This window comes from Glarea lozoyensis (genome assembly GCF_000409485.1).
Source record: "Glarea lozoyensis ATCC 20868 chromosome Unknown GLAREA9, whole genome shotgun sequence".
Classification (NCBI taxonomy): domain Eukaryota; kingdom Fungi; phylum Ascomycota; class Leotiomycetes; order Helotiales; family Helotiaceae; genus Glarea; species Glarea lozoyensis.
Window position 1 is genome coordinate 210,258 of NW_007361004.1, and position 27,750 is coordinate 238,007.

Genomic DNA, 27,750 nt, shown 5'->3' on the forward strand with positions numbered 1-27,750 from the left:
GGGATCGATCGGATTGAAAAAGTGGCTGGATGGAAATTGCTTCAATTCCATTGTCCTAGAGAAAAAGTTTTCTGACGTCTTCAAGGCAATTGACGCGAAGAATGGTTGTTTGCCACAGTGGGATGTTCCTCGCCTCGTGTCGGGTATATATCGTTGTAAAAGAGAGTAAATAGATTCAAGTTGACATGTTCATCTGGATCCCCAGACCCTGCCAAGCCTTGACGTTACACTTGCAGCTTGCTCGGTTGAGCAAAGTTCAGCCGCGCCCCGGGACTCAGATTTGCAAGGATCATAAGTCGCCCATTCACAGCCTTGCTTACCTAAGTTTTTGGCTCGTGGTCCGGACCCACTTACCTTCGCGCTCCCTTCATAGGAATTCGACCTCCTACCAGAACTGCATTCCTCCTTGAAGACAAAGAATTCATATCGTCTACGACAACACAACCTGCGATACCCTCTTCTAGGCGATACGAATCACCAGTTGCCCTCGACAGCCACTCGCGCTTACTCGAAATCATCCGTTGCGTCAGAGACAATTTCATTTTCCCGAATGAGGGACGCCTAGGCAGTCTCCTCTTAGGCCGCTCCTGACAGCAACATACAATCTCTCAACTAACGCTCGTTCATACGCCTCTGAGCACGCGCCTATCCCGAAGTTCTCGCAACGATGAGCGCGTCACCTTCTGGACTTTCTAACAATCAAACTCCCACCCCCAATGGCGGACCCCCGCCTGGCTTCGTGCGACAGAGCAAAGCCGCTGACCCTCTAAGACCGCGCAAAAAGCCCATTAGACGACCCAATCTCCCAAAAGGCGCCCTTCCACCGAAGCCCAAAGGTCCTGTAGCTCCTGCGCGCGGACAGTATCCTGTCAACGGGTTGGCTGCTGGCCCCATTGGTTCCCAACCGGCTCCTCCACCTGCAAGCGGTCTTCACAATGGGTGGACGAACCCGCCAGAGGGCGAAACAAGATACTTTCCACTGTACACCACGAAGAAAGCCCTACGTGAGGGACTGAGATATCATGTAATGCGATTCAGCACGAAGAAAGATGTTGATCCGGCGAATCAAGAGTCTGAGCAGCAGGAGCAATTCATAAGGCCCGTCACGCTACATCGAAGAGACCCCAAACAACCATCGCGAGCCGAAGCCGGTAAGGAGGAAGAGATACCTGATGTAGTCATGGATTCCAAAGAACGCGAGAAATTGGAGATAGCCAAGGCAGAAAAGGATGCGAAAAGAGCTGCTGATCTGGCCCAGATCGCTCCCTCTGGCAACAATGCGGCTGCGCAAGCAAAGAAGAATCATCCATTTAGAATGGAGAAAACCACGCAGGTATACCGATTGGACAAGACTGAGGACGAAAAGAAAGCTTCGGATTTGAGATATGAGGAGGCATTACCATGGCACCTGGAAGACGCTGAAGGCAAACAAACATGGGTTGGTAATTATGAGGCTGCCTTGTCAGACACCAATGTCATGTTTCTCATCGAAGGAGAGAGATTCTTGATGGTACCTATAGAGAAGTGGTATAAATTTACGGCAAAGAACAAATTCGCGACGTTCACAATCGAGGAAGCAGAGGCAAAAATGGGCAAGAAAACGAGAGAGTCTCGCTGGGTGATGAAAGACAAGCAAGAAGCGCTTTTGAAAGCCCCTCCGATGCACCGACTTTATACCGTGAAGTCGGAGAGTAATACTGCGAAGAATGCCAACAAGTCAGAAATGCAGGATATGGATGATCTTGATTTCGCCGAAGGTGATTTATTTCAGGATGATGATGAGCAACCGACAGTAGAGCCCGATAATGACGAGGAAACCAAGGAAACTCAGGCCAAGATTAAGCGCGAACAGCAGGCTGCGAATATCTTCGATCAGGCGAACGAGGCCGAAGTGGAAAAAGAACTTGAAAAGGAGCTCTTAGAAATGGAGGCCGAGAAGAAAATCGGAAAGAAGACTCGCAAGGCGCTCACCAGACGGGAGAGAAACTTGATTTATGAGAGTGATTCTGACCACCCGTACTCGGATACCGTAAGTAATGGAGAAGCTCGATATGTGTGCTTTTGGCTAATACTCAGTAGAGCGAGGATGACACATCAGATGAGGAAAAGCAGAACGAGATAGACAGAAGGAAGGATGAGGAAGCAAAGAACAAGCTCAAGGTCGAATCAAAGGTTCCATCTGGAGCCTCTTCCAAAGGAACAAACACACCTTCTGGCCGTCCAAAACACACTGATGCCTTGAAGAAGCACAAGAATGGTCTCAAGAGGTCAGGATCGCCTAATCTGTCTGAGTCTTCTGGTAACGAGTCTTCCCGGAAGAAGCAGAAGAAGCATGCATCATCTCGCCCGTCTGGCACTAGTACTCCAATCCCTGGATCCCGACCAATGTCACCTATGCCTACTTCGCAAGCCGGCCAGGGTCGCAAATCATCTATGGTCAAACTTAATGTCAACTCTACAAAGGTCACTGATATTCACTCTGCGCCACCTAATCCAAGTCCTACTGGAGGCCCTATGAGTGATGCTGAAGCTACCGGAGGAGAGATGTCTGACGGTGGTAAGAAGAAGAAGTTGAAGCTTCGTCTTGGAGGTACACCTTCAGGTTCACGAGCGGGAAGTCCGGAGATTCGGGCTGGTGGTACTGGGAGTCGTGCCGGTAGCCCACAAGCACCAGGTAAGATATTTTTCGTTCCATATCGGCTCTCCATGAGAATTCCCTTGAGGCCCTGTGGAGTCTCGCAACCAGTGACCTTCGTACGAATTTCGAAGCACTGAGCTTTTGTCGATATGTTCCACATCGCTTCAAGCAGCCTATATATCAATGTTAGTATACAAGACTGAGACTAACGTGAAACTCTAGCTCCTGCAAGCTCACCACGTGGACCTATATCCGTCGGCGAAATTGCAGCCGAACTTCCACCAGAAGGTATTTCCATCAAGGAGTTGATGGCTAAATTCGGAGGACGAGTTGGTGATGGACCTGGAAAGACCCAAAAGAACGAGTTCATTAGACTCGTCAAAGAGTGTGCTGCGTTCGGCAAGGATAAATTGCTCCGTCGCAAGTAGATTCGACATGGGTTTGAGATGTCGATTAAGACAGCTAGGGAGCTGATCTATGGGCTGCGTTTTGAATGGGCATAGACAAGGCTATACTTTGATGGGGAGTGGATATCTGGCGGGCAGCTCTCTGTAATAGTAATTCAGATTTGAGTGGCATGAAGCCAACGTTCCCAGAAATACGATATTCATAATACACACAACCTGCTTTCACTTTCAATCTTTAAAATTTCTCTTCCATTTCACACCTAAATACACTACGTATCCATCTGCCACGCAAAATCCAACTCCTTATTCCTCGTCTTCCGATTCAACGCCTTAAACCGTTCCCCCTCCCACCCATTCCCCCTATCCACCCCATCCCATTTATGCCCAGGACGTATCCCATACCGATTCGGCTGCGCAGCACCCTTATACAACGGTCTTCCCGTAACACTCTTTCCCTCCTTCTTCTTAACCAAAAATTGCGCGGCGGGATCATTCCACCGCTCCACCCCCCTCAACTCCTCATTCATCTCCACATCATCCACACCCCTTGCAACACCCAGAAACCGCGCTTCATCAAGCTCCTCTTTCCGTTTTTCCTTCAACGCACGCTGGTAATCGCCCTTTTGAGCCTCTGCCGCCTCACGCTCCTTCTTCGCCGCCTCATCAGCCTCCCGTCGCGCCTCCTGCCGTCTCATAGATATATCAATCCGCCGCCCCGTCGCATCTCGATACACAGTCTCCTCCCCCCCTTCTTCCCCCCCCGCTGTTCCTTCTCCCACCGCTCCCTCTCAGCCCTCTTCCGCTTCTCAAACTGCCTCGACACATCCGCTGCACTCTGCAGTCCCGCATGCGTACCATCCCCCATCTTCACAACCCCGTCATCCTCTACAACCGGCTCCTCTTCTTGCAGCGCGGCCGCGTTCTCCCGCGCTGTGTCGGCGAGAATCTGTTCTGCGGCCGCGGCTTCGCCAACGGGTTTCCAGGCGTTGGTTTTGGATTTGCGGAATTCGGCGCTGGTGGAGGTGATGGTGAGGGGTTTGGCTTCTTCGTCGGGGGTGAGGGTGGTGGTCCAGCCGAGGGCGTCGTCGTCTGCTATTATGAGGCCCGGTTGGGAGGTGCTGGATTTGTCTTTGCGTTTGCGCTTTTTGGAGGGTTCGGCGGTGAGGTATTTGGAGGCGAGGTAGTTTGATAGGGACATTTTGAGGAATGGTTGGGGAGGATTGGGAGTTGGAGGTTTTGGGGATGGAAGTTTAGGTCGAGGCTGATTGACTTTGGATGGCCTTGCCCGATAATTGCGGGTCATTACGGGGGCCCCACTTCGGACGTCTAGGCCAATCATAATCTGGGATCTCGAGTTTCTTTTTTAGTAATGGAATGTTTATTTCAACCTTCTTGTTTGTTCTCGATTCTATACTGCATTTTTATTTCAATCACTTATTCAATCGTTTGTTTCTCTCTTTCTCATGGTCTTTCTCTCATGTAGGACAAGTTAACATTACGAAACAAGAGATCAGTGTGAAATTCAACATGACTTTTGAATACCGCACATCTACTTTACTTGTAGTACACACATGCGTGGTCTATATGCAGTTGCACTTACTTTCCCATTTGCTCGGATTTGGAAGCCGGCCATTGCAAAATACTGGCCTATGGCACACGCCTTTTACCACGCGGAAGCGTGAAGACCCAACTACCCTATTGAGGAACTGGTGACAACCTGACGGAAGATTCGCTTGCCAGTCGGGGGTCAGGAGGGCCAGATGCTATTATCATTTGCAGCCTAACGATATATAAACCTTTCTTTGCTGTTCTCAAGTGTCGCTTTGGCTAATGTTCAATAGTTGTCACCAAAAGAATGAAACCGCGCTTTACAAGTTGGGCATACCTTTTGTCTGCTTTTCTATGCGTTGTCGTTTCTGTCCAACTATTCCCGAGCACGGTATCCTTTTGGGCTCTAATGTTTCGCAACTCTAGTTGTAATACGCGGGTATTTGATCGAGCTGATCAAAGTTTCATCCTGGCCTGTGCTAGTGTTGTCAATGGCTGGCGGGCTGCAGCTCGAAAGGAAAATGTGGAACCATCGCTAGAACGCAAAACTCGATGCCCAAGCAGGAACTCTGGTCAAACAGGGTTATCTTCAAATGAACAGTCCAGAGGTAAATATTGGGCTTCACCGTATCTATAGGACTTAGCAAGTGAAGATTATACGAAATGGAAAAGTCCCCTAGGCTGAACATCCTATATCAAAATTTAACTGATAAACTCTCAGGATTTGGAGCATTGTCCAGCAATGAGTATCAACTTCTTGTCCATTTCAATTTTGGGATTCCCAGAGCAATCTTTTCAATTTACAAAACCCTCCTTAATCCACGGTTTATCTCTTATTCTCGAGTTTCCTGACCAGAAATACTTCAACACAAGTTTAGGTGCTGATTATTATTGCTCGCGAGCATGTCTCCTCCGAAAACCGAGTTCGACGTAAAGGAAATCGCGTCCAGGGGTGGAGAAAAAGCTGGAGATGCAATACGGACTGACCAAGCAGCCACCAACGGCTGGAATTCCCTTCAGGAAAATTCGATGAGAAGCTTCGATACAATAATCGAAGGACATAGCGACCTGGCCAGAGATTCGGATAAAGACAGCCACTTCTACAGTGAGCAAACAGGTGGAGACTGGGAATCAACATCGCAGCTCCTACACAATGATGGTGGCTTTCATTCACCAAGTGGCTTCAGCAGCTCATCTGCTACCATATATGCTAGCATGGATTCGACAGCATCGGACTCGGCAACTCACTTATCAACGGAAACGGTTGAATCATTCCAAATCGAACACCCCAAAACGAAAAGAACGATTCAAATGACGGAGGCGGATAGAGTTACCGATATCACTGAGCAAAACCTACGGCCCTTGAAGCAGACAAGAAGAGAATGCTCGCAAACAATCGAAATAGTTAAACTTGCATGTCCTTATCGCCAAAGGGACCCTAAAATGTACAACACCACGTCCGAAAAGGTTTGTGCGCGGTCGTATTGGCCTTCAACCGCAAGAATAAAGCAAGTTATATCCATACAGAGAAGGCGAACCAGAGATTAATCGATCACAGAGAGCATCTTTACCGCTGTCATCGTGCTCCTATTCATTGCAAAAGATGCTCTAAGCTCTTCAAGAACGAAGCCGAACTTGTATCACATGCGTCAGGCGCCGTTGCTTGCGAATTTCAATATGTTCCTCCTATTGGAATGACAAGAGACACAGAAACAATTTTGCGAAAACGAAAAAAAGGGCAAGGTGTGGTATCCTCATCTCAATCCGTGGAGGCTGAAATTGAAAAGTGGAAAGAGATATACAGAATTCTATTTCCCGCCGCACAAGAAATCCCTAATCCCAGTAAATCTTTTCAAGTCAAGGGTAGATATCAGATCAACTGACTAACGTCTAGTATTCGAGCCTGCTCTGGACGAGATAACAGCATCTCAACTTATTGCAGTTTTAGAGAAATATGATCATTACAGCCGACGAGAGTTACCGGCAGTCATTATTTCCGCCCTCCAAAGGAATTCTCGGGTATTTGTTACCTCAGGATTCTTGGGCGATGATTTCAAAGACATTGTCTTAGACAGCCAATCAAAAGTCTTCGGACAATACCTCAAAACGCTTGAAACTCAACAACCTGGTGGCGAGTATAGTCTGGCGGCGTACAACAACCCAGGTACGGGATCCACGATGACTAGCAGAGCAGCACTTGATAATTATCTTTCCGAAGATTGGTCGGGCATGACAGAACTTCCGTCAGATGGTACTTCGCTCGTATACATCCCCCAAGACGCGTCATACTTTACGAATAATTCGGAAAATTACATAAAACCTCTGGGAGAGTCAGACTTTGTGGGAGATTTGCTGCAATTCGATAAAGGCACAGATTTCAGCAACGATTGATTGTGTATTATTCGAGTGGTTAATCTTCAAATAATTGAAAACGCTGACATTTTGGTGTAAGTATTCTCCACCCCATTAAACATTAGTATTAACATATTTAGGAAAGCGTATAAATATTTCATAAATGAGTTTTTTGAGTGGCGGTTTCAGTACGCCTACGTCTTCCCAGGATCATGGATATTTCCCAAGAAGGTGACCAGTACAGCAGAATATCTGTCAAAGTCAGTCCTGTATCTTTGAAACACTAAGAGTCAATCCACCATGAATCTTCCTCTTCTGCTGTGCATACGCCCGAGGAAGACGCAGTCACTGTTGGACTGATATAGAAAAGATTATACCTACGTGCACGTCCCAATAAACATTACCTCGACCCTAACTCCTGCCGACGACATGAGTGTTGCAAATGCGAAAACAAATATCACTAGGATGATTAGACTAGCAAAAACACTCGGCGTAATCAAGTATAGAAGAAAGACCGGGAGCATTAAGATAGTAACAGCTACGCAAACCAGCAAGACGCTTGCGGCTGCAGCAATTTTGGCCATCGGGAAAACATGGACACCTTCACTACTCGCTTCCCCAGATCGGCTTTTCAGCCATGATACTTTCTGTACCGAATCACTATTACATGTAGACCAGTTCGAGAGTGCTCGTCTCACCTGAAATAATTCTGGCCACCGACTCAAACACAGCTCAACAGCGCTCTCAAATCCATTGGTCTTCGCGTTTGAAGTGGTGACGAAGTCATTCCGATGCAGAGCAAAATCCCATTGTCCAAGATCAAGAGGCTTCTTCTTCCAGATCCAGTTGAATAACGTGTAATAGTCTCGATCGGATGGAGGAGACAGTGCACGAAGTGCGTTGTCTTTGAGCAACAACTCGTCTAAAAAGGCAATGCCAATTAGTCATGTATGATCTCAAGCCGAAATCTGTCTGACTTGCACAACAGAGACAATATCATCCGCACGCACCGTACTGAATTAGCTTAACTCGCAAACTCTCGAGCAAGTCTTTCTGTGCGCAGTCCCAGCCTTCGTGCCACTCGTTTCGCTTCAAGCGATACCTCATGTCTTCCGAATTGGAGTCTGCCAAATCCAATTCATCCAGCTTTTGATGGATAGTCGTAATCTCAGCCTGCAAATGAAGTAGGACGCGGCAATGCTCGTTACCAAATCTCCGGAACATTCGAAGGCTGCTGGCGCTGTTTTGGAACGCTGCCAACCTTGGCCACCCATCTGGATAACTCTCGTCTAGATGCAAATCAATATGCGAGCTATTGGGTTGCAGATGCGACTTTACTGACATCCGCGCTGTATTATCCTATCATACCCAGTATCCACCTTCTCTGCCTGTTGTTTTATGCTCCTAGGAATCTTGGACGTAATCACTCGTTCTTGATCGCCAATCGATTTTGTGTTCGAGCTCTCCGCGTACGTTTGAACCGTGCTCGTTGGTGAAAGCGGAGCTTATTCGAAGATTAGCCTTTGACCATTTCCTTCGGGGTTTCAATTGGCTTTTGTCGTGGCAGAGATTCGGTGCTTACCCTGTTGTGTCAAATCCGGAGAGCATTGGGTATTGACCTCTAAAACTTCAGACATTCGGATACCAGTAGTCGAGCTTTCTCCCATTGAATCGATGCCAGGTTCTTCCCCATTCGACGAGCTATTCCGCTTTCTTTTGGATGCGACATTTCTTTTCATCTTCTCCAAGATTATCGAAGAATGGAGCTTTTTTGTCCCTGCGAGTTTCATATCAGCTAGCATAGGACCAGAATATGGCTTTGGAGAAGAATATGTTGGTAGCGAGGCTGGATCTTCTAGGCGTTGGCCAAAGAAGGCTGGCGCAAGCCTCGCCATTAGACTGAGGTGTTCTGGATGCGACATCGTCTTCCAAGGATCACTTGGATGAAGTCTTCGAACTTTTGGTGATGAAATGATTGTCCAGAGCCTTAGGAATCCTGTCTGGTATATGTACTCAATTTTTCAGCCAAACGACGAGCGATGCTCATCTCTTTTGAGGCTCGCGATGCCATATTTATTGGATTCATGGCGGCGCAGATGTGCCCAACTTGCAAGAAGAGCCTTCAAAACCACTCAACTTTGCAGGAGACATGCGAGAGATTCTTTAATCGCTGATCGTGATTTGGGGAAGTGCTTGAGGGTGTGCTGAGTTGCCCGGAGTTTATGTATGAAAATACTTACCAGCAATGTGCTTGCGGTGTATGATTGGATTAGGCCGTAAGCAGGCTGGACAGAATAGCCATTCATGGGCTTGGAAATTGACAGGATTTCGCTTTTAATCAGCCGTAGTTGTGGCTTTGAGATGGACGACATTCGACAAAAGAGTTGAAGTGAAGTTATCTTTCAGATTGTCACGACGAGCGTATTTACCGTCTGATCTGTTCAAATTTCGAGAAGACGTCGTGTTTCATTTGTAAGGCTATCTACGGTTACACAACACATCTTCGATACGAGGAGCTGCCGATTCTTGTGTTGCAATCGACGGAGATCAACACCGAAGCTGCGGACTATATTAATGCAGAACAAACAGCGGTCGAGGATTGGGTTAGCTAAGGGGATTGCTGTTGTGGGCGTTTATCAAAAATTTACGTTTGCAGCATCCGAGAATAAGTCTGTGGGACTTAAAAAGTCACAAGATATTCTCCCGATCTCGCAACTTGCCGTTTTTGTCGTTTATTTCCCGGAGTCACACAGCACATGGAGAGTTCTCTGACGCGGTTTTGTTTAGGGAAATCTATGATAATGATATTCTAGGATTTAGGATATCATAGGACCTTTACTGGGTTTTGTTTACTCGAACGCCTTGCGTTGTTTTTGCAGAACACAAAACGACTTCTCCTCGTCGAGTACTGGGTGTAACCAGGCGAAACGTATTTGCAATATCGCCACAGGAGATACCAAGAGATGTGTTGTCCTTGCCTTATTCGATAGACAGCTTAGTAAGAAAACTAGTCACATTTTGCTGAGATCCGCCCCCAAATTTTGACTTACAGAAGAATGCTCGGACTGTTGTTGACAATGTGGGATCATTGTTTGGGGGTTTGTGTGGTTGTGTCCTAGTAACGTCAATCGTCGTCGACCTCAACGAAACTTGCACCTAACTCACCTGTCCTCCACCACCTGCGGACACGACAACGTATACATCATCTTTCGTGAAGTTGACCAGTGTACCTTGCTCTCCAACATGTTGCGACAGACAGCAACTAGCTCCAAGCTCCTCCTTGCAATATCTGCTTCTCATGGCCGCCATCTGCCCGTGGTACATGATTTCCAACGCGGAAAAAAACATTTCGACTCAGCTCCGACAAGTGGCAACCGAGAAATGGAAGGGTGAAGGTGATCATCGTTCAAGGTGAAAGATGCAGTTAACGTGATATATATAAGAATTTATAATTCAGTTACCTTCGCTCTTCAACGATAATCGATACCCAATGAGTCGAGGAAATCCACTATCAGGCCTGGTCCAGGGGCAGACTATTCGTCAATTATTGGGATTGATGATGTCGTGTTCTGTCATAAAACGGTCTGCCCATCGGTGGGACTTTCTTACACGGATTTTGAAGCACGATGTCCAAGATGTAGTCAGTAGTGTTTGCATGTTGGCCAACCAACTCTGCTAGTAACGTGCCATCTAAGAACCAAACCGAATAAGATACGTGGAGCTCGGTATATCGTCGAATCCTTTCAATACTTCCATGGGGACTAAGCTATGAGTAAGAGCCGGTTTGACCGCCGTCGCACTCACCCAAACAGATGTTGGGACGAAAACAGAGCAATTTCTTCATCCGGGGCTGTGATTCAAACTCCGGACGCGGAGACGTGTGAAACCCCCTCGCTCTCCAATTTCAGAAAACCATTCTATCTCGATGACGCTTTCCAACGAATCGACTCCCTGGAGGGCCGTTGGAGTGTGGCGAATCATCAGCCGCTCTTTGTGCGCCATTCCAGAGCGTTCGAAGGCATTCCCGAACAAGTAGGCCTCATCTGCGGCCCTTCGGTGTCTGAGGAATTTGTGGGCCATTTCTCTGTTCCCACGAGAGGCATAAACCATCGGCATCGGGTGCGATTTCTATAGGGCGGATGTCAAATTAACGGAAGCGCAAGTCGTCCAAATACCAAGATGGCTTGGTAGCGAAGTCGGCGTGCGACAATTATGCAGCACAGCAGCAAACGAGCCGCTATCTGCAGAGACGTTCCACTTCGGGGAATTCATTCTCCTTCGCTGATGTAGCTGTTAGTGACTGTTCAGTATCAAGATATGAAGTGGAAAAGACTCAGGATATATGTGTATGGCTGAAGTGTGGGTGTTAATTCGTGTGGTGGTTTGGACACCCCCTCTCTTGAAGCAATTAAGCGAGATTGCGACAGGGGAGTAACTTGAGAATTTGGATTGTGATTTATTGGTAAGCAGAAACTTTGGGAGTATAGATCAAGAATACACATTCGTTGATACTGGTATAACTAGAGTTCCCAAGAGAGAAAGAAAAGTTAGCGAATCTGGACAATTCCCTTCCTTTATTCATCAGTGTTGCTTGAAAGCCAAATTCATGAAAATCCACGGTTGGTAACACGCAGCTGCGCTAAACCAATGAGATACTGCCTTCGGAAATCGATCTTCGATCGGTTGCTCCTTTTACAGATACGTACCTCCTATATCGAGATCGAGGTACGATAATGGAAGACTTAAGGTCCTACGCGAGACGTTCCTGAAATTAAGAGACCCTTAACAAATAAATCCTGTACTTCCCACCAAGGATTTCACTGACAAATGTCAGGAATCTGGTAGGAGGCAAATGAATTTGTTTGAGAAACTTTTCGAAACTTCTGCAATTACAATCTAGATCTGATGTTGAATTCTAGCTCGTAGCGCCAATCTGTGGGTGGTGAAGAAAATGTGCTTATTATCACAGATTTGTTTCTTGTGCACTTCTATTGGGTTAGCACCCTCACACATAGTTCGAAAGTCAGACTCATGGTGAGATTTGCCTGCACGAGAATCATGATATCCACAAACATCAGTCGGGATACAGTATAAAAAGTGGACGCACCCAACATGCTCCTATGTTTCATTCTGGCCTAATATCAATTATATATTTTAGGCTAGACAGATTGAACAAATAATATAGCTCTCTAGGCAGTATGAATGGGCTTTGGTTCCTCCACCCAATCAATATACCCAGCCGATTTCGTCAACCAAACATCCCCGGGTCCATTGGCGGGTCGTGGCTTGCTTCCATCGAAAAGTGCACCACTCAAGAAAGTATGAGGAAAGCCATGGTCGAACTCATAAGACGACTCGATCTTCTCAACATCCTCCGACGACAAACGGACGCCAATAGCAGGAATATTACCTTCAAGATGTTCCAACTTGCGCCCTCCAATGATTGGAAAGACATAAGGGGTCTTGTTCAAGATATATGCCAAAGCGATGTTGAGAAGCGACACACCCTTGGCCTTGGAGATTTCTTCCAAAACAGCTGAGACCTGTTTATCACGACTCGATGTCTTGATCATCTTGCGTCCAGGATTGTTCTTCTCGCGCTCCTTGAATCCCTCGGCAGTCTGGAATCGACCTTGATTGAGGACTCCATATGGACAAAGTCCCATACCCTCAGCCTTGCACATGGGGATGATATCTCTTTCAAAATCCCGCATAGTTGCGTTCCACATGCCTTGGTAAACAACGAATTGACGCAATCCATGATCTCTGGCGTACTGGTTTGCTTTGGCTACGATCCAAGCTGGGGTGTCTGAGATACCGAGATAGTTGACTTTGCCGGAGGATACTAAGTCGTTCAGACTATGCATCAGTTCTGGGATTGAAGTGGTGAAATCCCAGATGTGGACGTAGAAGAGGTCGATGTAGGTTGTTTGCAAGTTGCTGAGAGATCTCTCAATAGAGAGACGCATGGACTTTGTACCGTCACCTTGGAGATTGACTTTGATTTTCTTCGAAGGATCATACATGTTGGAGTACTTGGTAGCGAGCACGATCTCATCACGGTTTTCTCGTTTGGCCATCCACTCGCCTAGCCATTGTTCGGTTTCTCCGTAGTGATAGACATTGGCGGTGTCGATGAAGTTGCCGCTTTGGTCGTAGTAATGATCCAAAATGGAGAAGGAGTCTTCTTTGCTGCATTCTCCGTATCTCTCTGATTGCTTTGTGCCGAATGTCATTGCGCCTAGGCATAGAGGTGAGACTCGGACGGATGCTGAGGGTGAGAGCTGGCGATATCTTGCCAGGTAGGAAGTTGGCTTCTCATCTGAGGAGGACATGATGATTTGAATGTTTGTTTAAAAGAGGTTTATAATCTCTTATAGCAAATTTGGCCTGCAAGGTTCTGAGTGTGAATGTCCTGTTGTGTTTTCAAAAGCCAGTGGGAGATTCGGTTAGTTATATACATACAAACCACCACTATTCCACAGCACAGACAACACGGATTTAATGCCAGCTTTCCGTTGACATGCAAAGCAGAGATTTTACCTTCGTTTGAGCCCGGAATTAATCCAAACGCCGGTATATGACGTTGTTGGGAGTTTTTGTTGCGTTTGAGGAGCAATTTCGGCCGAAAGTTGTGGTTGTGCTGCTATTCCGGTGGTTAGCCAAGATCTTCCAAAACCCTTTCTTCTGCATACTATCGTTGCTAAAACAATAGCTTCTTAGCATTCGAACTTGAAATTATTGAAGTCATGTTCGTGGAATTAGCGATAATTCGTCGGGTAGTCATTGATGAGCAGCACCATTTGGGCTACTCTGCCATGAACTTAATCAAGAGAGTGTAGATGCCCTTCGAGGATTTATCATTGCATCCTTGACAGTATTAAATTGAGAAGTTGTTTAAAAACCATATTCAAAAGCTCATACAAGAATTGATATAAACAAAGACCAATACGTGAGTTAAGTAATAAGGCTCGAGGTCAAGAACCTTGGAATGTACGTCGCTGTAACGAATCTAAGCGACATACTAGTCATATTACGAATTCCTAGGAAGAGGACAGCGAGTCATGTAAAGTCATGCAACCCACAACCCTCGTCCAAGTAGTTACTTTTTCGTTTAGCATCTGGCTTTAGTCAGGCCTATGGTTCTAAGGTTAAACGATGTAGTTCTCTTTAGCTTTTGATTGGCTAGGTACATTTCGTGCGCGACGAGTTGCAAGAAAGATGGTCACTAAAAGCGATTCTTTAAAATATCCACAAATCCAACGTTGTGATATACTAGGGCATCAAAATTAATCAACCTAAACAAAACAACGAATTTTTTCATTAACAGTTCATAACACATAACATTAACTAAGGGGTATCAAATCGTCAAACTCATTTCACATCAATGTCTTCTGTCCCTCGAATCCCTCGACTCTCTCGATTCCCTAGAGCTTCTCGACCTTCTCCCATCACGGTCTCTCTCATCCGCCTTGAGCTTACTACTACTCCCATGGCGAGAGCTGCTCGGTCGACTATGGTGTCTACTTGAGTCCTCATGATCTCGCTCATCTCTTCGTTCAGCTCTGCGTTTCTCTTCTTTTTCACGCTCATGCGCTGCTCGTCTCGCTTTGCGTCTTTCGAGAGCCGCTGCCTCTTCATCGGGATCATCGTACTTATGGTCTCTGCTGTCATCTGAGTGGTGGCGGCGAGGCGATGAAGGACCACTTCGACTGGGACCCGCTTCATCGACCTCTATGATTCGGCCATTGGCATCGACAGGTGCGTTCTCCCTCTCGATTCTTACTTCACGGCCACGCTTGTGGCAGTACCAGAAGAAGAACATGAGCACTATTTTATAATTAGTATTTCTCATTCAACCACCAAATTTGAAGGCTTACCGAACAATCCCAAACTCAACAATACGTTAGTACCCATGAAAGCAGGCCATCTCAGTTTCAACGCATTCATAATAGCTTTAAAAGCACTCATCACAGCCCCAGGTTTCGTGACAAGATCTTTCAACGTGCTAGGGGTGAAGAAGCTCTTCAAGCCCGCGCCGCCAGCCGCAGTAGCTCCAGCTTTCAAACCTTGTGATTCTGCCGCTACAGCTAATAGCTCTGGTGCCAGATTCTTAGTCAACTTATCAGGAAGTGACGTTACGAGTTTCTGCATGAAGCTGGGCATTTTCTCGTAGTTTTTCGATAATGTCCCATCGCTATCATTCAACAAGCCTACCAAATCATCATACGCGGTCGGAACTCCATTGATCAAATCCTTGAAGACGACATTGAACTTGCGAACCAGCTCTTGGGATTCGGCTGATAGAGAGAATGCGCGATTGTTCGTAGCCGTGAGGTCGAGATCATCGAGGATAGCGGTGAGATCATCTTCTTCTCGCTGTGCCTCTGGCTCTGGGACGTTTGATTTTGGTTTAAGATCTGGTCGTTGTCCCTAAAGTCACATCGTTAGCCATAAGTTCTGCATTCAATGCTAATCAATGATAAAACATACCCTCTTCGTAAAGGTTCTTCCCAAAAACCCTGTGATCTTGTTCTCTTTCTTCACCTCAGTTTCCTTCTCCTTTCCCTTCCCCTTGCCTACGCTCTGGCTCGAATGCCGACGGTGGTGATCGTGATCCTCCCTGCCATCATGCACAACCATCTGCGCGTCATTCCCCGTGCTGTCACCAGCCTCCGCTCCAAAATTCGGTCTCGTGGGTAGTGGAGGCGGTGTACCCTCTGCGGATACGATACGGGTGAGGAATGCTTCATCCTCATCGTTGAGAAGCGGTGGTGGTGTTTTAACCATTGTCTCTTTTTCCTTGCCTCCTTTCTTCTCGTCCTGATGCTTCTTGACTTTCTTGTAGGTGAAATATTCTAGCATGTTGAAGTATGCCTACGGCTATTGTGTGGAAATTTTAGGCTGATATATAGATAATGTTGTGTCTTTCCTGTGTAGAATTCGGGTTTGCTCGATTGTTGAAAGAAGAAAAGTCATTCCAACGATTCAGCTGTCTTGTTGTCACCTCGTTGAGCTGAGTTTCCATGCTTTTGTTCCCACCCCGCGTCATCGTTGACATGTGGCGCAAGTACATCTTGTGGCTGTGCTTCCCGCCATCACAACCCCACTGCGCACAGGTCACCCTGATCTGGAATACCTCGGGACAGGCTAAAGCTTAGTTCAGATTACATCCATGTATTGTTTATTATTCTCTCCGGACATCCATTCCGTCAGACTTAACTCTAATTTGAGATTGTCAACAAACCTCGTTCTTTGCGACAAGCCTTCAGAATGGCTAGATTGAGATTTCTGCTACCTTAAGATGCGTTTCAATTGAATCAATCATCGTGTTCTTGTGCTCCGAGTTCACGAATATGGCTCCACTTCCATCCATTAGTATTGCGTCAATTACCATTGGATTTATATCTTTCGCATTTACTTTAGCTATTTGGCTACATGCTTTTGTAAGTATCTTCATTTCAAAGTTTAGCCCTCATGGGACAACTGTCTATCATATTGCATGCATTCGGCACTTTACTGGTGCAAAATTCCCTACTTAATGGATCTACCTTGACATGTACAAGAATCTAATGTATAATTTCAAGTGGGATGCCTTTTTAACCCTCGGCGCCGCTCCTCACCAAATCCAAGATGCACTCTCAACCCTACGACAAGGCCTCTACGAAGAGCGCGAATACCTGCGACGAGTCCGGCGGGTCCGAGAATCCCGACACTCACCGAATCTGAAAACCCCACAAATAAACGCCTCCCACAAAGCATTGTACTATGAAGGTGGTCCTACCAGGGTGATGACAGACGCCGTCAAGGACCTGATTGCAGAATTCAAAGATCTCGAGAGACCGTTTCTGGTTTCGCCGCATACGGGAACGGAGAAGGAGTTGGAGTGGAGTTATGATGCGACACAGCAATATTATCGGTGTGATTTGGTACATCGATTGATTTGGTTGAGGCGTAAAGGCGGAGTAGAGAGTATTGGAGTAAGATTGAATAAGATCCAGACGAGGAGGATTGCGGTGGAGGTTACTGAAGCGCATTTCATGTTGAGTGATGCTATGGGTTTGATCAGAGAGATGGGCGGAAAGGTCCAAAAAGCCGAAGATAGAATAGCGCGAATCCAGGATAGGCTGATGATTAGCCAGGTAGGTTGGGATGAGATTGAGGGTAGGGAGCGTTGATGTTTACCTACGACGAGACGCCAGAGAACCACGATAGCCCTCAACCTGCGCACTAGACCTATATATCAACGAAATGAATGCCCAGTGGACAATCAAGTCGAAGTAACACAGCGAGCTTGCGTTGGAGACGGCAAAACACGACTTGAATAAATTGCTTTTGAAAAGCGTCCACAATGGGATGTATATTGCCAGACAATATGGGTATAAATAGGACTCTCTCACTCATCATCTTGTACCAACTCCTTGATCTCTGAGCCGACAACGCCGCCTCCAAGTCCATAATGGGTCGGGACACCGGCAGATGCACGCAAAACTCCAGCGGTAGCTCCTTTCCCGCTGACGCCGCCATCCTGCAACCAAAAATCTACTTCGTCAACAATATCGTACACAATATCCTCCACAATCTGCTCATCGTAACGCTCTCCAATGGCTCGGAGTTTCTTCAGTCCACTGGAAGGAGCCTGGTCACTTCCTGTCATCTCCACATCGCCTTGCGTACCATAATCTGGCGGTGGATACCAGAAATCTGGCCCAAAATTGACTTCAGCCGCGCCGCCTCTGAAGACAGATACTGCGGGATAATACCCGAGCATACCGTCGTCGAGGCCTTCCCTTGCATCGTGTAGGGAACTTGGCTTTGATGCGGGCGGCAAGAAGGCCAGAAGATCGGTAAAGGGCGTGCCCATAAGAACACCATTCTTGTAGACTTTGATGCTTGAATGGGGTAGTGTTCGCAAAGCAGGCGAAGGATGTGTTGGCCCTGGCTTTTGTGTAGCTCCTCCTAGGCCTCCTTGTGATGAAATTACCGGTGATGGATTCATGAGATCTTCCAGTTCTTTCGAAGGGTGATAATCGATCCGCTCGAAATATAAATGTGCCTTGAACCTGATTGGGACACGTTCACGAATTATATGTGCTGTTTCGACGGGCGAGGGTTCGTCGTCTACAAGATCTACTGCCGGGTTGTATTGGCCTTCTACAACCTTTCGATGTAATGTCTCAGAAGGCAAGTTGATCTCTAATCCAATCACATCCCCCTCCTGAATTTCCTGTCCTGGTGGGAAGAAGTCCTTCGGCCGAGACATGAATACCTTTTGGCCTTTTGCGTCTCGAAGTCCATAGCTGTATGCATCAAATCCCACAGGCGCGTCTAAGGTAGCTTCTCTCCTCGCCCAACCCATTCGCACATGTCCATTGGTGCTCTCCTGTCCCGCTTCACTCCGTTTGCGATTTGGAATTCCGGATGTGATCTTGCACTCCCAATACCACCTACCCTGTCGCACGCCTACATTTGCTTTTGCCATTCGAAATCCTCTGTCCGTGGTGATATGCTTGCCTGACTCATCTAGGAACATGTGCGAGGATTTATCTTCAAAAGCGAATCGAGGTCCAAAAGGTTCGGCTTCTGTTTGTCGATAGTACTGCGAGGATGGAAAGGCTGGGTCTGCGATACAGTGAACATAATGAAAACTTCGTTTATTGTAAACACTAGACAGATAAGCTTTTTTCAGCGGTTCCATTGACTGCTTCGACTTACTGCTCAGTTGTCTCTTTGAATGCGATCGTACGTCCATCTGGGGCCATCTTCTCATGCGCATCGACAAATATTGGCGGTTTAGGAGCTTCGAAATCCGATAATTTAGGAGCAGGAAGCTTGTATCTCGTCGGCGCAGGTGGGGCGGCTTTCTTCTTCTGTTTCGTTATAGGACCTTTTGGGTCTGGTGTTGATCTTGCGCTGCTTTCTGTTGTGAGCGGTCCCTTCGATTCCCTTTTCTTCAGAGATTCTTTTTTTGCCCTTGATGCCCGCTCGCGCGCCAATGGTGCATCGTCTGCAGGTTTCGAGGGTCTGAAATCGGGGTTCAATGGGGAGGAAATCGCAGGCTGGTGATCATCTTCAAGGGCGCGTTTTTGAGGCACTGAAGAGGCTTGGACGAGGGTTGGAGGGTAAGATGGTGTGCCTTCGGGCTGTGGAGATGGGCGTTCGCTAGACATGGCTAAGAATCTCTTCAATGGGACGAGATATCTCGACCTTCCACGTTGTGAATGAGAAGTATTTAAAGCGTCGTCGTTTAACTTCTAACAAATAGCTTGAGCACAGAGCAGCTCCCCACGCCATGAGAAATATTGCCGCACGGGCCATGTCCCCCATACTTACCCATGGCTTCAATGGGCATAACCTAGACATCTTCGAGACATCTAACCATCCCCAACTCACATTTGAGCACTACTCCGTACTCATATAAAATCTAAATAAAAGATTTTAGCATTCTCAACACCCTGTTGTAGTACGTCCGCTCTCAAGCTCTTTACTCCATATTTCACGATTTTTTGGGACTGCCTTTTTCCAACTAATGAAAAGACCGAGTGGGGTCTTTCCTTTCGTGCACCTTCTCCTCCTCTACATGACACATTCAATGGTTTTAGTACTAGGGAAAACAAGTTCTGAGGATAAAAGCACGCACTGAGAAACATTACAGTCGGCGGCAGATATTCCAGGAAGATGTTGATGATCAAACTGCATCAAGCCTATCGGGTGGTCATCGATCTCGCGTAACTGGCGAGGCCCTGTTCCTATCATACAAGGTTGGCCGAATGCTATTGATACCTAAGTGCTTCATCTTCATTATGAGGCCAAAGGAATAAGCGCAATTATCCATTTGGTAGTTCTCTAGAATTTCGTAACTTTCACGTTTGCTAGCCACAATCGAAGCATTTTGTCTAAACCATCAGTTAAGAAATCATACACTTTCATATCATCCAAGACCCCTAACAACTTCTCAAAGCTAGTTGTACGATTAAGCGTCGGGCGGCCGAGCTTGTTGTAAGTTGCCAAGAAAGGTAACGAGAACAGCACAATAAGTGCTGGAGCCTATGAAGATCTCTTGCACAGTAACCTCGGCCAAAGCACTCATCCCACTGCTGAAAATGAAAACAAATATAAGGACGACAAGAGCCATTGCGCATCGACTCATAGAGGTCAACAGAAATAGGATAACAGGGCATAGAAGAAGAGCGAGGGTGAAGAAAACGAGCATTAACTTTGAAAGTGCCGCTACTTTTGTTGAGTTTATGTAGACTGCTTTCTCGTCGGCTGTGCTGGAGAGGACTGAGTTCGATGAGCTACAAAATCTCTGAAACAGTATTAGTAATTGTAAGTCTCAATAAGTGGGAAATCAGTATTCTCTTACCATTAAGAATGATTTCGGCCATTGGGACAGCTTTTCCTTGACCAATTCTTCAAATATTTGACGTTGGTGCTTGACAACCGAGATCCAATCGGTAGGCTCATTGATGAAATCGAACTCCTCAGTATCCAGTGGTTTATTTGAATAGAAGAATTTGAAGAGACTATCATGATCTTGGGCAGGTGTGGGTCGCATGTTCTTTAGTTTTTCATGGTTGAGTAGGAGCGCGTCTGGAAAAGATGTAGATCAGCCCAAGCGCTGTGCTTAATGTAGCCGAGTACGTGACTTTGAGTCTGCCACCTACCGTACTTGATCAACTCTTCTTCCATTTTGTCCTCCGCAATCCTTTTTGGATCGTTGGGATCGTCCCTATAGTACCTGTTCTTCAACCGGTGATCATTTTCTGGCCCCCCTTCGCTATCTCTTTTGTCTAACGCAGCAATTTCTCTTTCGAGTTCTGTGATACTGCTCATACGAAGAAACAGAAGTCTTGTGTGCCAATAGCTGAATCTACGAAAGTTGCTGAAAGAGTCACAACTATCCGCGAAAGCTGTTACTCTCGGCCATCCATCAGGGTATTTGTCAACTGTCGACGTATTAAGTGCTGCTTATGACTTGAAAGCTTGGAGACTTACAGCTGTCAAGTCTGAATTTATCGTAGCCTGCTTTGAAATCATCGTGACTCGTTCGATTCGATCGTTGCTGAACCCTGGCAGGATGGGTGATGAGTCTGCACAGGGGGCCCAATATTCTTGAAACCCACCCAGTATTTTTCTTGACATTGGCTATGCATATGTCAACTACACACTACATACGGTATAATTCCTCGTTAACCCACATTGTTCTGGCAATTGTTTATTGCTGAACCTCTTATACAAACTCTCACCAACAGACCCGGCGAGTGTGCTCGCCGAATCATCAACCGAACATCGAAAAGGAAGCGGCTTCTCAGGAACTTCGGATGGCCCACTCAAATCATTGCTAGATAGCCCTGCCGAGCCCTTGTAAAGTCCTTGCTCAGCTCTATCATGTGGGTCAAGTACCTGTCCAGCAACGCTATCCGAGCATTGAGAGGAGGTAGTGGACGTGTTCCGTCTCAAAATTGGAATAGTTTTGTGAGCCATGGCACAGTGATCCATAACGAGTGGCAAAAATGTGGCGAAATAAGGTATATAACGATAAGATGTGAGTCAAAGCATTGCCTTGGGTGCCAGCCTCATTCGAGAATCAGGCTGGATCACCACCCAATTGGGAGTGCTCCAAACAGCGTAACGGCAAGGCAGATTGCACAGGGCAATCTTCATCTACATATTTCGCCCGATTCAAGTAGGAAAATATGCATAGTATAGCGGTACTGCCTCGCATACTCTAAATTGGCATTGTTAGCTTGACCGTTCACCTGCATTTGGAACGATAAGGCGGCAAGTTACTCTCAGTTTCCGCAAAGATTTTTTATTCAGCACATGGGAGACGCTCATGGATGGAAATACTATTTGTTAAGTAAGTGAATGCTGAATTTGAGCCGCAAGTCCCACGCGGTGGAAGACCGGACGTAGGGAATCGACTCTGATAGTGCGAGACGCTAAGAGGGGGGTCGGAACGCTTTGTGTAAGGCATGCGTATCTTATGTTGGGTAAAAAGCTCAAAACCAAACATTTCTGCTATTTACTCGAGAAGGATGAGCGACCGAAAAAGCCCTTGCTACATGTTGAAGGTCAGGATAAAATGAATATAAGGATAAAATGAATAACGCCAAAGTAGTCTTTTCAAAAGGACATAAGACTTTGTCGTGCCACGGTACCTCTGGTGGTTCATTGTGAAGTATCCGGTCCAAAACCAGCTTCTTGTGTTTTCAAGGTCTAGAATTACTAGAGCAACTTCATATTAATATGTATGCACCCAACCGGCCGCACAAGACGAGTCTTTGTGGCCCTGCGCACAGACACAGAAATTACTACTGCACGTACGGTATATTATTACTGCGACCTGAGCTATCGATTTTGGCGGGGACGTTCCTAATGTTCCACCATAGATTTTGGGGTATCTGGCAATTCCCAACGTCTCACATCCTCGGGTTAGAGGCACATCGTCAACTACCAACCTCTGAGATACAAAACTGATGTTGATGACAGACTATTCGAGCTGTTCCTCATCCAGTCAGCCGCCATGACAATCTCAAAGAATCCTATAGGACATGTATCCTACCACAAAAGGAAAGCAATGGGAACCACCCATCATTGTGCCGACCTCATTACCGCTGACTGACGGCTGACCACAACACCATACATGAACACTTTCCGAGGCAACGCGTCCGTTCTCGCCACATTTGCCACCATCTCCAGAAGGCTTATGTCCAGTCGTGTGTTGCAATCAGCTTCAGCCGAGCAGTGCTGGCCAGCATAGGCAAGATGTCGCTCGGATTGCGTAGAGTACCATGATAGTAGATGGCTCGTCCGGAATTCTCACCATCATCGGTTGGCTGGGGAGCCAATCTCCATTTCACCAACGACTAGGAATCATTGAATTGGCGGTTGAGATATCTAAAGAAACATTGGTAATATAATAGTCACACATTACCAGTTCATTGAGAAACTTCTGACAGCTTCAAGAGTAGAAACCAAAAGAAATGTCATAGAGACAACCTAGAATAGCAAGACTGAGACATCCCAAAACAATCTTTAGTCGACACGCCATGCAAGGAGAACGAGGGTAGTTGCACAGCTGTGGAGCGGAATACCTCGCCCTCTCAAATGTTGAATTTTGGTGGACGTTCAGCGTCCATCACAATTTAATTTGATCGCCAAAATACTTGCGGTCACTTACTTGTCATGATGCATACTTCTCGGCTCTTTACCGCTCATGTGGCAAATGAAACAAGACAACACCAAGGCTGAATCGCCTTCATCTTCGCCACAAGCCTGAAGTTGTCAAAGTTTATCACGCGGATGCTCTTCGCTCTGCCAACTCAATACGCTATAGGCGGAATGAGCAAACAGTAATTGGTAAAGCATGGATCAAATGGGATTTAAGAGGGTGCTTCTCATTCAGAGGTCGGTTACATCTTTAAGGTTCAACCGGGTCAAAAAGGGTTGAACTGTGCCGCAATTTTGTCGCCGAGAGTCAGAGAAATAATGGCTGGCAAAAAACCCTGTCTGATTTTCGGAGACGTCAGATAGTGAGCAGATTAAAATGTCGGGATTTGGGATTCGAAACCCGTACACTGGTTGTCTGGCATGGTTGGACCCGCATGTTCTTCCCTTTTCGCACGCGTCTGTCTGCTACGTCCTCCGAAACACATCCGAAAGAACCTCTCCATGAGTCTGGTGTTCGGCGAAAGTATTGGAAGCTCGAATGAAGAGGGTAGGCTTGTCTTGCAAAGGTTGCGATATTGTATGGATGCTTCTTGGGAGCCGCCAGGAATTTTCAAGTCATCGCCGTCTAATTTAGCAACTTCGATGGGACTGTTGGTGGCTTTGTACTCCACTCGAGACCCCGCTGATGTGGAATGAGCTTCTGGCACTCCGAACGCGCCTACCCATACCGAGGACCTACAATATCCCATTACACAATCTAGGACCATGCCACAATCATTCGGCCAACCCAATACCAACCCCTTGGTTACCAATTTCAACTTGGCAAAGCCGCTGCTCGGTCACTCATCATCGCTTTCAAATCATCATATTGCCTCCTGGACGTCATACCGCTGCTTTTTCCCGCCATGGCAGCGGTACGTGTTGTCACCTTTGCCTCCTGGGCCACACTGTGCAAGTATATCTGGACTGCTGGGCCCAATGCTGAATTGCGTTGTAATTTCGCGCTGTTTATCAATTCCTTTCTCAACAATAGAGTTTTACTATCGTTCAACCCTGAGGCACCGCATCCGCTGCTTTCAATATTATGTCCACCCGTGCAGTTTCTGCTACTTACGACTATCCGCGCCCCGTCGGTCACGATCGTTTAAAACACGGCGACTTAACTCCAGTATGCATCCCTTGAAACTTCTCATACATTCGGCTGGTTCTAATCGGTTGTTTAGTTTTTGAAGCAATTTGATCATCCTGAGACCAATAGATACAGCTCGTCTCAAAGTCATGGAAACTACGATACGGCGGGTAAAAGTGGAAGCCATAGTGGATTATTTGCAGAGCAAAGCCAAGGCGTCTATGGTGGGTATCAAAAGTCAGACAACCGCGCTGGCTACATCAATAACTACGGCCGCTACGAGAGTGCTGGCTACAGGAAGCACCCTTCCCCCGATGCGCATAGCTCTGGAACCTACCAAAACAAAAGCAACAGCAAAATTCCAACGATGAACAATGGAAGTTATGGTATCTATCGAGCGGAAGACGTGAAACCTGTATGTATCTCGCCACCATTCCCAGCTATCCTCGTTAATGTCTGCATAGGGAACTTCTAAAACTCGACCTTCGAGCTATTACAAGAGCACCTCTGCTTCGCGTTAGGATTGCTTCTCACTGCGAAAGTATCAAAATTAGAAAGAGTTATTCTACGGTACAAGTAGATTCGGAGTAGATTATGGCTAGGGCGTTTTGGACGTCTAGATTATGAGGAACTTGTTTCGAATGTCTAGACAATTCGGAAACAAGAAGAATTCCTCTATCCGAATGGAGTGTCACCTTTAAGTCTATTAACCCAATGTGGAGATGAAGCTGGCTCACGAGGGTCCTCATGGAGGGGATGGATTAAATCGTCCCTGTAGTGTTTTGTATCATCACGAGCATAGGAAAACATACAAATTCACTGCCCACTTAGCTATTCTTTCTTCCAGTCACACCATAACCCATTTTCTTTTTCCCGCTCTTTTCATGCCCCTATTTTCCTTTGAGCGTTCTTCTATCCGACCAGCCTCACTCCCCCTTCCTTCTCTTGCACACCACACCACAACAAATTTCCCGAGATAGAATGGTTTTCTGAAATTGGAGAGCGAGGGGGTTTCACACGTCTCCGCGTCCGGAGTTTGAATCACAGCCCCGGATGAAGAAATTGCTCTGTTTTCGTCCTAACATCTGTTTGGGTGAGTGCGACGGCGGTCAAACCGGCTCTTACTCATGGCTTAGTCCCCATGGAAGCATTGAAAGGATTCGACGATATACCGAGCTCCACGTATCTCATTCGGTTTAGTTCTTAGATGGCACGTTACTAGCAGAGTTGGTTGGCCAACATGCAAACACTACTGACTACATCTTGGACATCGTGCTTCAAAATCCGTGTAAGAAAGTCCCACCGAATACTAACCAAAATATCTAAATTTAACTCACATCTCCATAACCCCGCTACTGTTGTCCTCCGGGCCTCCCTCGGATCAGATCCTTCCCAGGTATGAGGACGAATTAGCGTTCTGTGCCACACAGATGGATCGGTTAATGGCTCCTACCACAATTACCGAGTATACTACTCGGTGATCTGAGTCTTTGTTGACGTTGGTGTTGTTGTAGACTCACCAGACGGGGGAACTTCAAACATTTGCAACATATGCGTAATGCTGCATTTGGTAGACTGCTCGTTCTAAAGATTAGATCTTGTTACAAGGGCGATCGGCTGTCGTCTTTTTTTCTCAGTTATCAGACATAAATTGTACGCATTGTGGTGATTTCACAACATTAAAGACACACTACTGGCATGAGCGACTTAATAGATAGCCGTTCATCTCCTCTCATTATGGTTTTATACGAAAATTGTATTGATAATATGCAATGAGGCTGGTATACTCTAATTCTAAGCGGTAATCCTGTCCGGTTTTCCATTTTTACATTTCCGCCAAATCTCTTCTATATTATTGGCAACGAAGTAGTGTACTAGGTTTATGAACAAACCACTACATATCGCTCACGAGAAAGTTGCCTAACCCAGTTATCCGACCTTCTTAGCGTCTCTTGACCTCACGAGAACCGGTAAAGTCCTAGTAGTGCACGAGAATATCAAAAGTTGTGCAGTTTGCTACGCTACCTGGTATGTGCACAAAAGACTATGTTAAATCATTGGAGATACCGTAGTGACTGTCAAGTAAACAGGAAAACTCAATTAAATCTAAATAGGCATTAGTTGTTGCGCTGTGGAATGTAAATCTAACGCTATTTGAACCCAGAAAACTACCATGATTAGACAGCTAAATACCTAGCTACGTCAAAACTATGTCTCAAGGCTTGCTCTCAGATGGCACCGATTCGGTTGGAAGAAGAGGAATGATCGTCTCTGAGAGTTACGAAAAGTTAGAAGCGTGTTTAACTCTCGACACCGACGGCAAAACCAAAAAAAGTGTCCAAAAGAATGAATTAAAAATTTGGTACCATATTATCAAGAGCAAAAAACGCCTTAAGTTGATGAATGTGAAAAAGCCAAAAAAGGTTGCTTGGTGCAAAACATCCATAATCTTTTGTGCGAACAATGGGAGCGAGGCTACGACCATTGAGGATAGACCAACGGGGGCGAGACTACAACCATTGAGTTGCAGCCAATTAAGGGACGACCATATTTTGTGTAATAAAAGATATATACTAAAAACTGTTTGTTGGAATGGGATTGGAGAGAAATAAATCTGTGCGCCGGTGTTGAGGCAATATCCGCCGCTACGTGAGTTAGTAGTAAGGGAAGAGGGGAGGTAACGGCAAGAGGTTGGGTACAAAAGAGTTATTAAGCTGATATAGATGTAGGTAGAGTGAGTTATGCTTATTTGGATATTGAAGACTTTACGCTATATGTAGTACTATGGTATATAATGGTGGAGTGATAGCATAGGGAACGCGAGGGAGATGCTTAACAACTACCAAAAATCAAAACCCCAAAGCCCAAAAATGATCAAATCACAAGCCCCACCCGGAAGTGATCAAAAGAATTGAAGGAATAAACAAGAGATATCACCCGTTTTTTTTGTTTGACGTGGGACATGGGACTTTGGGACAGGGCATTCGGACGCGGCCTAAGGGTTTATCATCCTTTTTTGACATTCAGAGACTTTGCGCGGCTGCTAACCACTTATTGGACAAGGTATTTTGGGTGTAACAGAATATAAAGAAAAGTTTAGGTGTAGGGAGGGGATTGGAAGAAGGATTTTAGGTCGCCGATGTTAAGGCTATAACCGCCGCTACACAACTTAGTATTTTCACGGGTAAGGGATTGAAAAGAAAGATTAGGAGGGTCGGGAGATACTAAATTACTACCTAAAATCATTACCGAAAACCCCGAAATAAAAGACACAAAAAGCCAAACTAATAGCCCCTAAACCTACAAAAAAAAAAAAAAAAAAACCCCCAATCAAGAAATATATTATAGATACCGAGGGAACAAACGAAAAATCTATACCGTTATTTTGTTTGTGACATGGGACTTTGGAAATAGACATCGGACTTTACGTAGGACATCAAATAGTATTTCGCACGGGACATGCGAATGGGGCCTGAGATTCTCCCGATCTCTTTGACACT

General features: G+C 46.2%; 11 protein-coding genes across 11 annotated transcripts; 4 read left to right on the plus strand and 7 right to left on the minus strand.

The window, feature by feature from the left end:
* Positions 1 to 667: 667 nt before the first annotated feature.
* Positions 668 to 3,066, plus strand: GLAREA_08014 (Rap30/74 interaction; the record flags this gene model as incomplete). Its single annotated transcript, XM_008090061.1, has 3 exons — positions 668 to 2,029; positions 2,080 to 2,674; positions 2,861 to 3,066. The coding sequence occupies 3 exons, from the start codon at positions 668 to 670 to the stop codon at positions 3,064 to 3,066; spliced, it is 2,163 nt and encodes a 720-aa protein (XP_008088252.1).
* A 248-nt stretch (positions 3,067 to 3,314) lies between these two features.
* Positions 3,315 to 4,243, minus strand: GLAREA_08015 (uncharacterized protein; the record flags this gene model as incomplete). The annotated part of the gene is made up of 2 exons (XM_008090062.1): positions 3,315 to 3,735; positions 3,780 to 4,243. 2 exons carry the CDS (start codon positions 4,241 to 4,243, stop codon positions 3,315 to 3,317), a joined length of 885 nt encoding a protein of 294 aa, XP_008088253.1.
* Positions 4,244 to 5,496: 1,253 nt separating this feature from the next.
* GLAREA_08016 (uncharacterized protein) lies at positions 5,497 to 6,984 on the plus strand (the record flags this gene model as incomplete). Its single annotated transcript, XM_008090063.1, has 3 exons — positions 5,497 to 6,074; positions 6,152 to 6,435; positions 6,488 to 6,984. 3 exons carry the CDS (start codon positions 5,497 to 5,499, stop codon positions 6,982 to 6,984), a joined length of 1,359 nt encoding a protein of 452 aa, XP_008088254.1.
* A 155-nt stretch (positions 6,985 to 7,139) lies between these two features.
* GLAREA_08017 (uncharacterized protein) lies at positions 7,140 to 8,840 on the minus strand (the record flags this gene model as incomplete). Its single annotated transcript, XM_008090064.1, has 5 exons — positions 7,140 to 7,197; positions 7,327 to 7,867; positions 7,956 to 8,234; positions 8,288 to 8,449; positions 8,528 to 8,840. The coding sequence occupies 5 exons, from the start codon at positions 8,838 to 8,840 to the stop codon at positions 7,140 to 7,142; spliced, it is 1,353 nt and encodes a 450-aa protein (XP_008088255.1).
* Positions 8,841 to 10,030: 1,190 nt separating this feature from the next.
* On the minus strand, positions 10,031 to 10,269 carry GLAREA_08018 (uncharacterized protein; the record flags this gene model as incomplete). Its single annotated transcript, XM_008090065.1, has 2 exons — positions 10,031 to 10,060; positions 10,111 to 10,269. The coding sequence occupies 2 exons, from the start codon at positions 10,267 to 10,269 to the stop codon at positions 10,031 to 10,033; spliced, it is 189 nt and encodes a 62-aa protein (XP_008088256.1).
* A 1,865-nt stretch (positions 10,270 to 12,134) lies between these two features.
* Positions 12,135 to 13,280, minus strand: GLAREA_08019 (NAD(P)-linked oxidoreductase; the record flags this gene model as incomplete). Its single annotated transcript, XM_008090066.1, has 1 exon — positions 12,135 to 13,280. One exon carries the CDS (start codon positions 13,278 to 13,280, stop codon positions 12,135 to 12,137), a length of 1,146 nt encoding a protein of 381 aa, XP_008088257.1.
* Positions 13,281 to 14,329: 1,049 nt separating this feature from the next.
* Positions 14,330 to 15,810, minus strand: GLAREA_08020 (uncharacterized protein; the record flags this gene model as incomplete). Its single annotated transcript, XM_008090067.1, has 3 exons — positions 14,330 to 14,775; positions 14,826 to 15,378; positions 15,439 to 15,810. 3 exons carry the CDS (start codon positions 15,808 to 15,810, stop codon positions 14,330 to 14,332), a joined length of 1,371 nt encoding a protein of 456 aa, XP_008088258.1.
* Positions 15,811 to 16,301: 491 nt separating this feature from the next.
* Positions 16,302 to 17,123, plus strand: GLAREA_08021 (uncharacterized protein; the record flags this gene model as incomplete). The annotated part of the gene is made up of 2 exons (XM_008090068.1): positions 16,302 to 16,391; positions 16,533 to 17,123. The coding sequence occupies 2 exons, from the start codon at positions 16,302 to 16,304 to the stop codon at positions 17,121 to 17,123; spliced, it is 681 nt and encodes a 226-aa protein (XP_008088259.1).
* Positions 17,124 to 17,341: 218 nt separating this feature from the next.
* On the minus strand, positions 17,342 to 19,115 carry GLAREA_08022 (Concanavalin A-like lectins/glucanase; the record flags this gene model as incomplete). Its single annotated transcript, XM_008090069.1, has 2 exons — positions 17,342 to 18,611; positions 18,661 to 19,115. The coding sequence occupies 2 exons, from the start codon at positions 19,113 to 19,115 to the stop codon at positions 17,342 to 17,344; spliced, it is 1,725 nt and encodes a 574-aa protein (XP_008088260.1).
* An 803-nt stretch (positions 19,116 to 19,918) lies between these two features.
* GLAREA_08023 (uncharacterized protein) lies at positions 19,919 to 21,447 on the minus strand (the record flags this gene model as incomplete). The annotated part of the gene is made up of 5 exons (XM_008090070.1): positions 19,919 to 20,254; positions 20,312 to 20,538; positions 20,613 to 20,894; positions 20,944 to 21,093; positions 21,147 to 21,447. The coding sequence occupies 5 exons, from the start codon at positions 21,445 to 21,447 to the stop codon at positions 19,919 to 19,921; spliced, it is 1,296 nt and encodes a 431-aa protein (XP_008088261.1).
* A 2,758-nt stretch (positions 21,448 to 24,205) lies between these two features.
* On the plus strand, positions 24,206 to 24,771 carry GLAREA_08024 (uncharacterized protein; the record flags this gene model as incomplete). The annotated part of the gene is made up of 3 exons (XM_008090071.1): positions 24,206 to 24,289; positions 24,345 to 24,665; positions 24,715 to 24,771. The coding sequence occupies 3 exons, from the start codon at positions 24,206 to 24,208 to the stop codon at positions 24,769 to 24,771; spliced, it is 462 nt and encodes a 153-aa protein (XP_008088262.1).
* Positions 24,772 to 27,750: the final 2,979 nt, after the last annotated feature.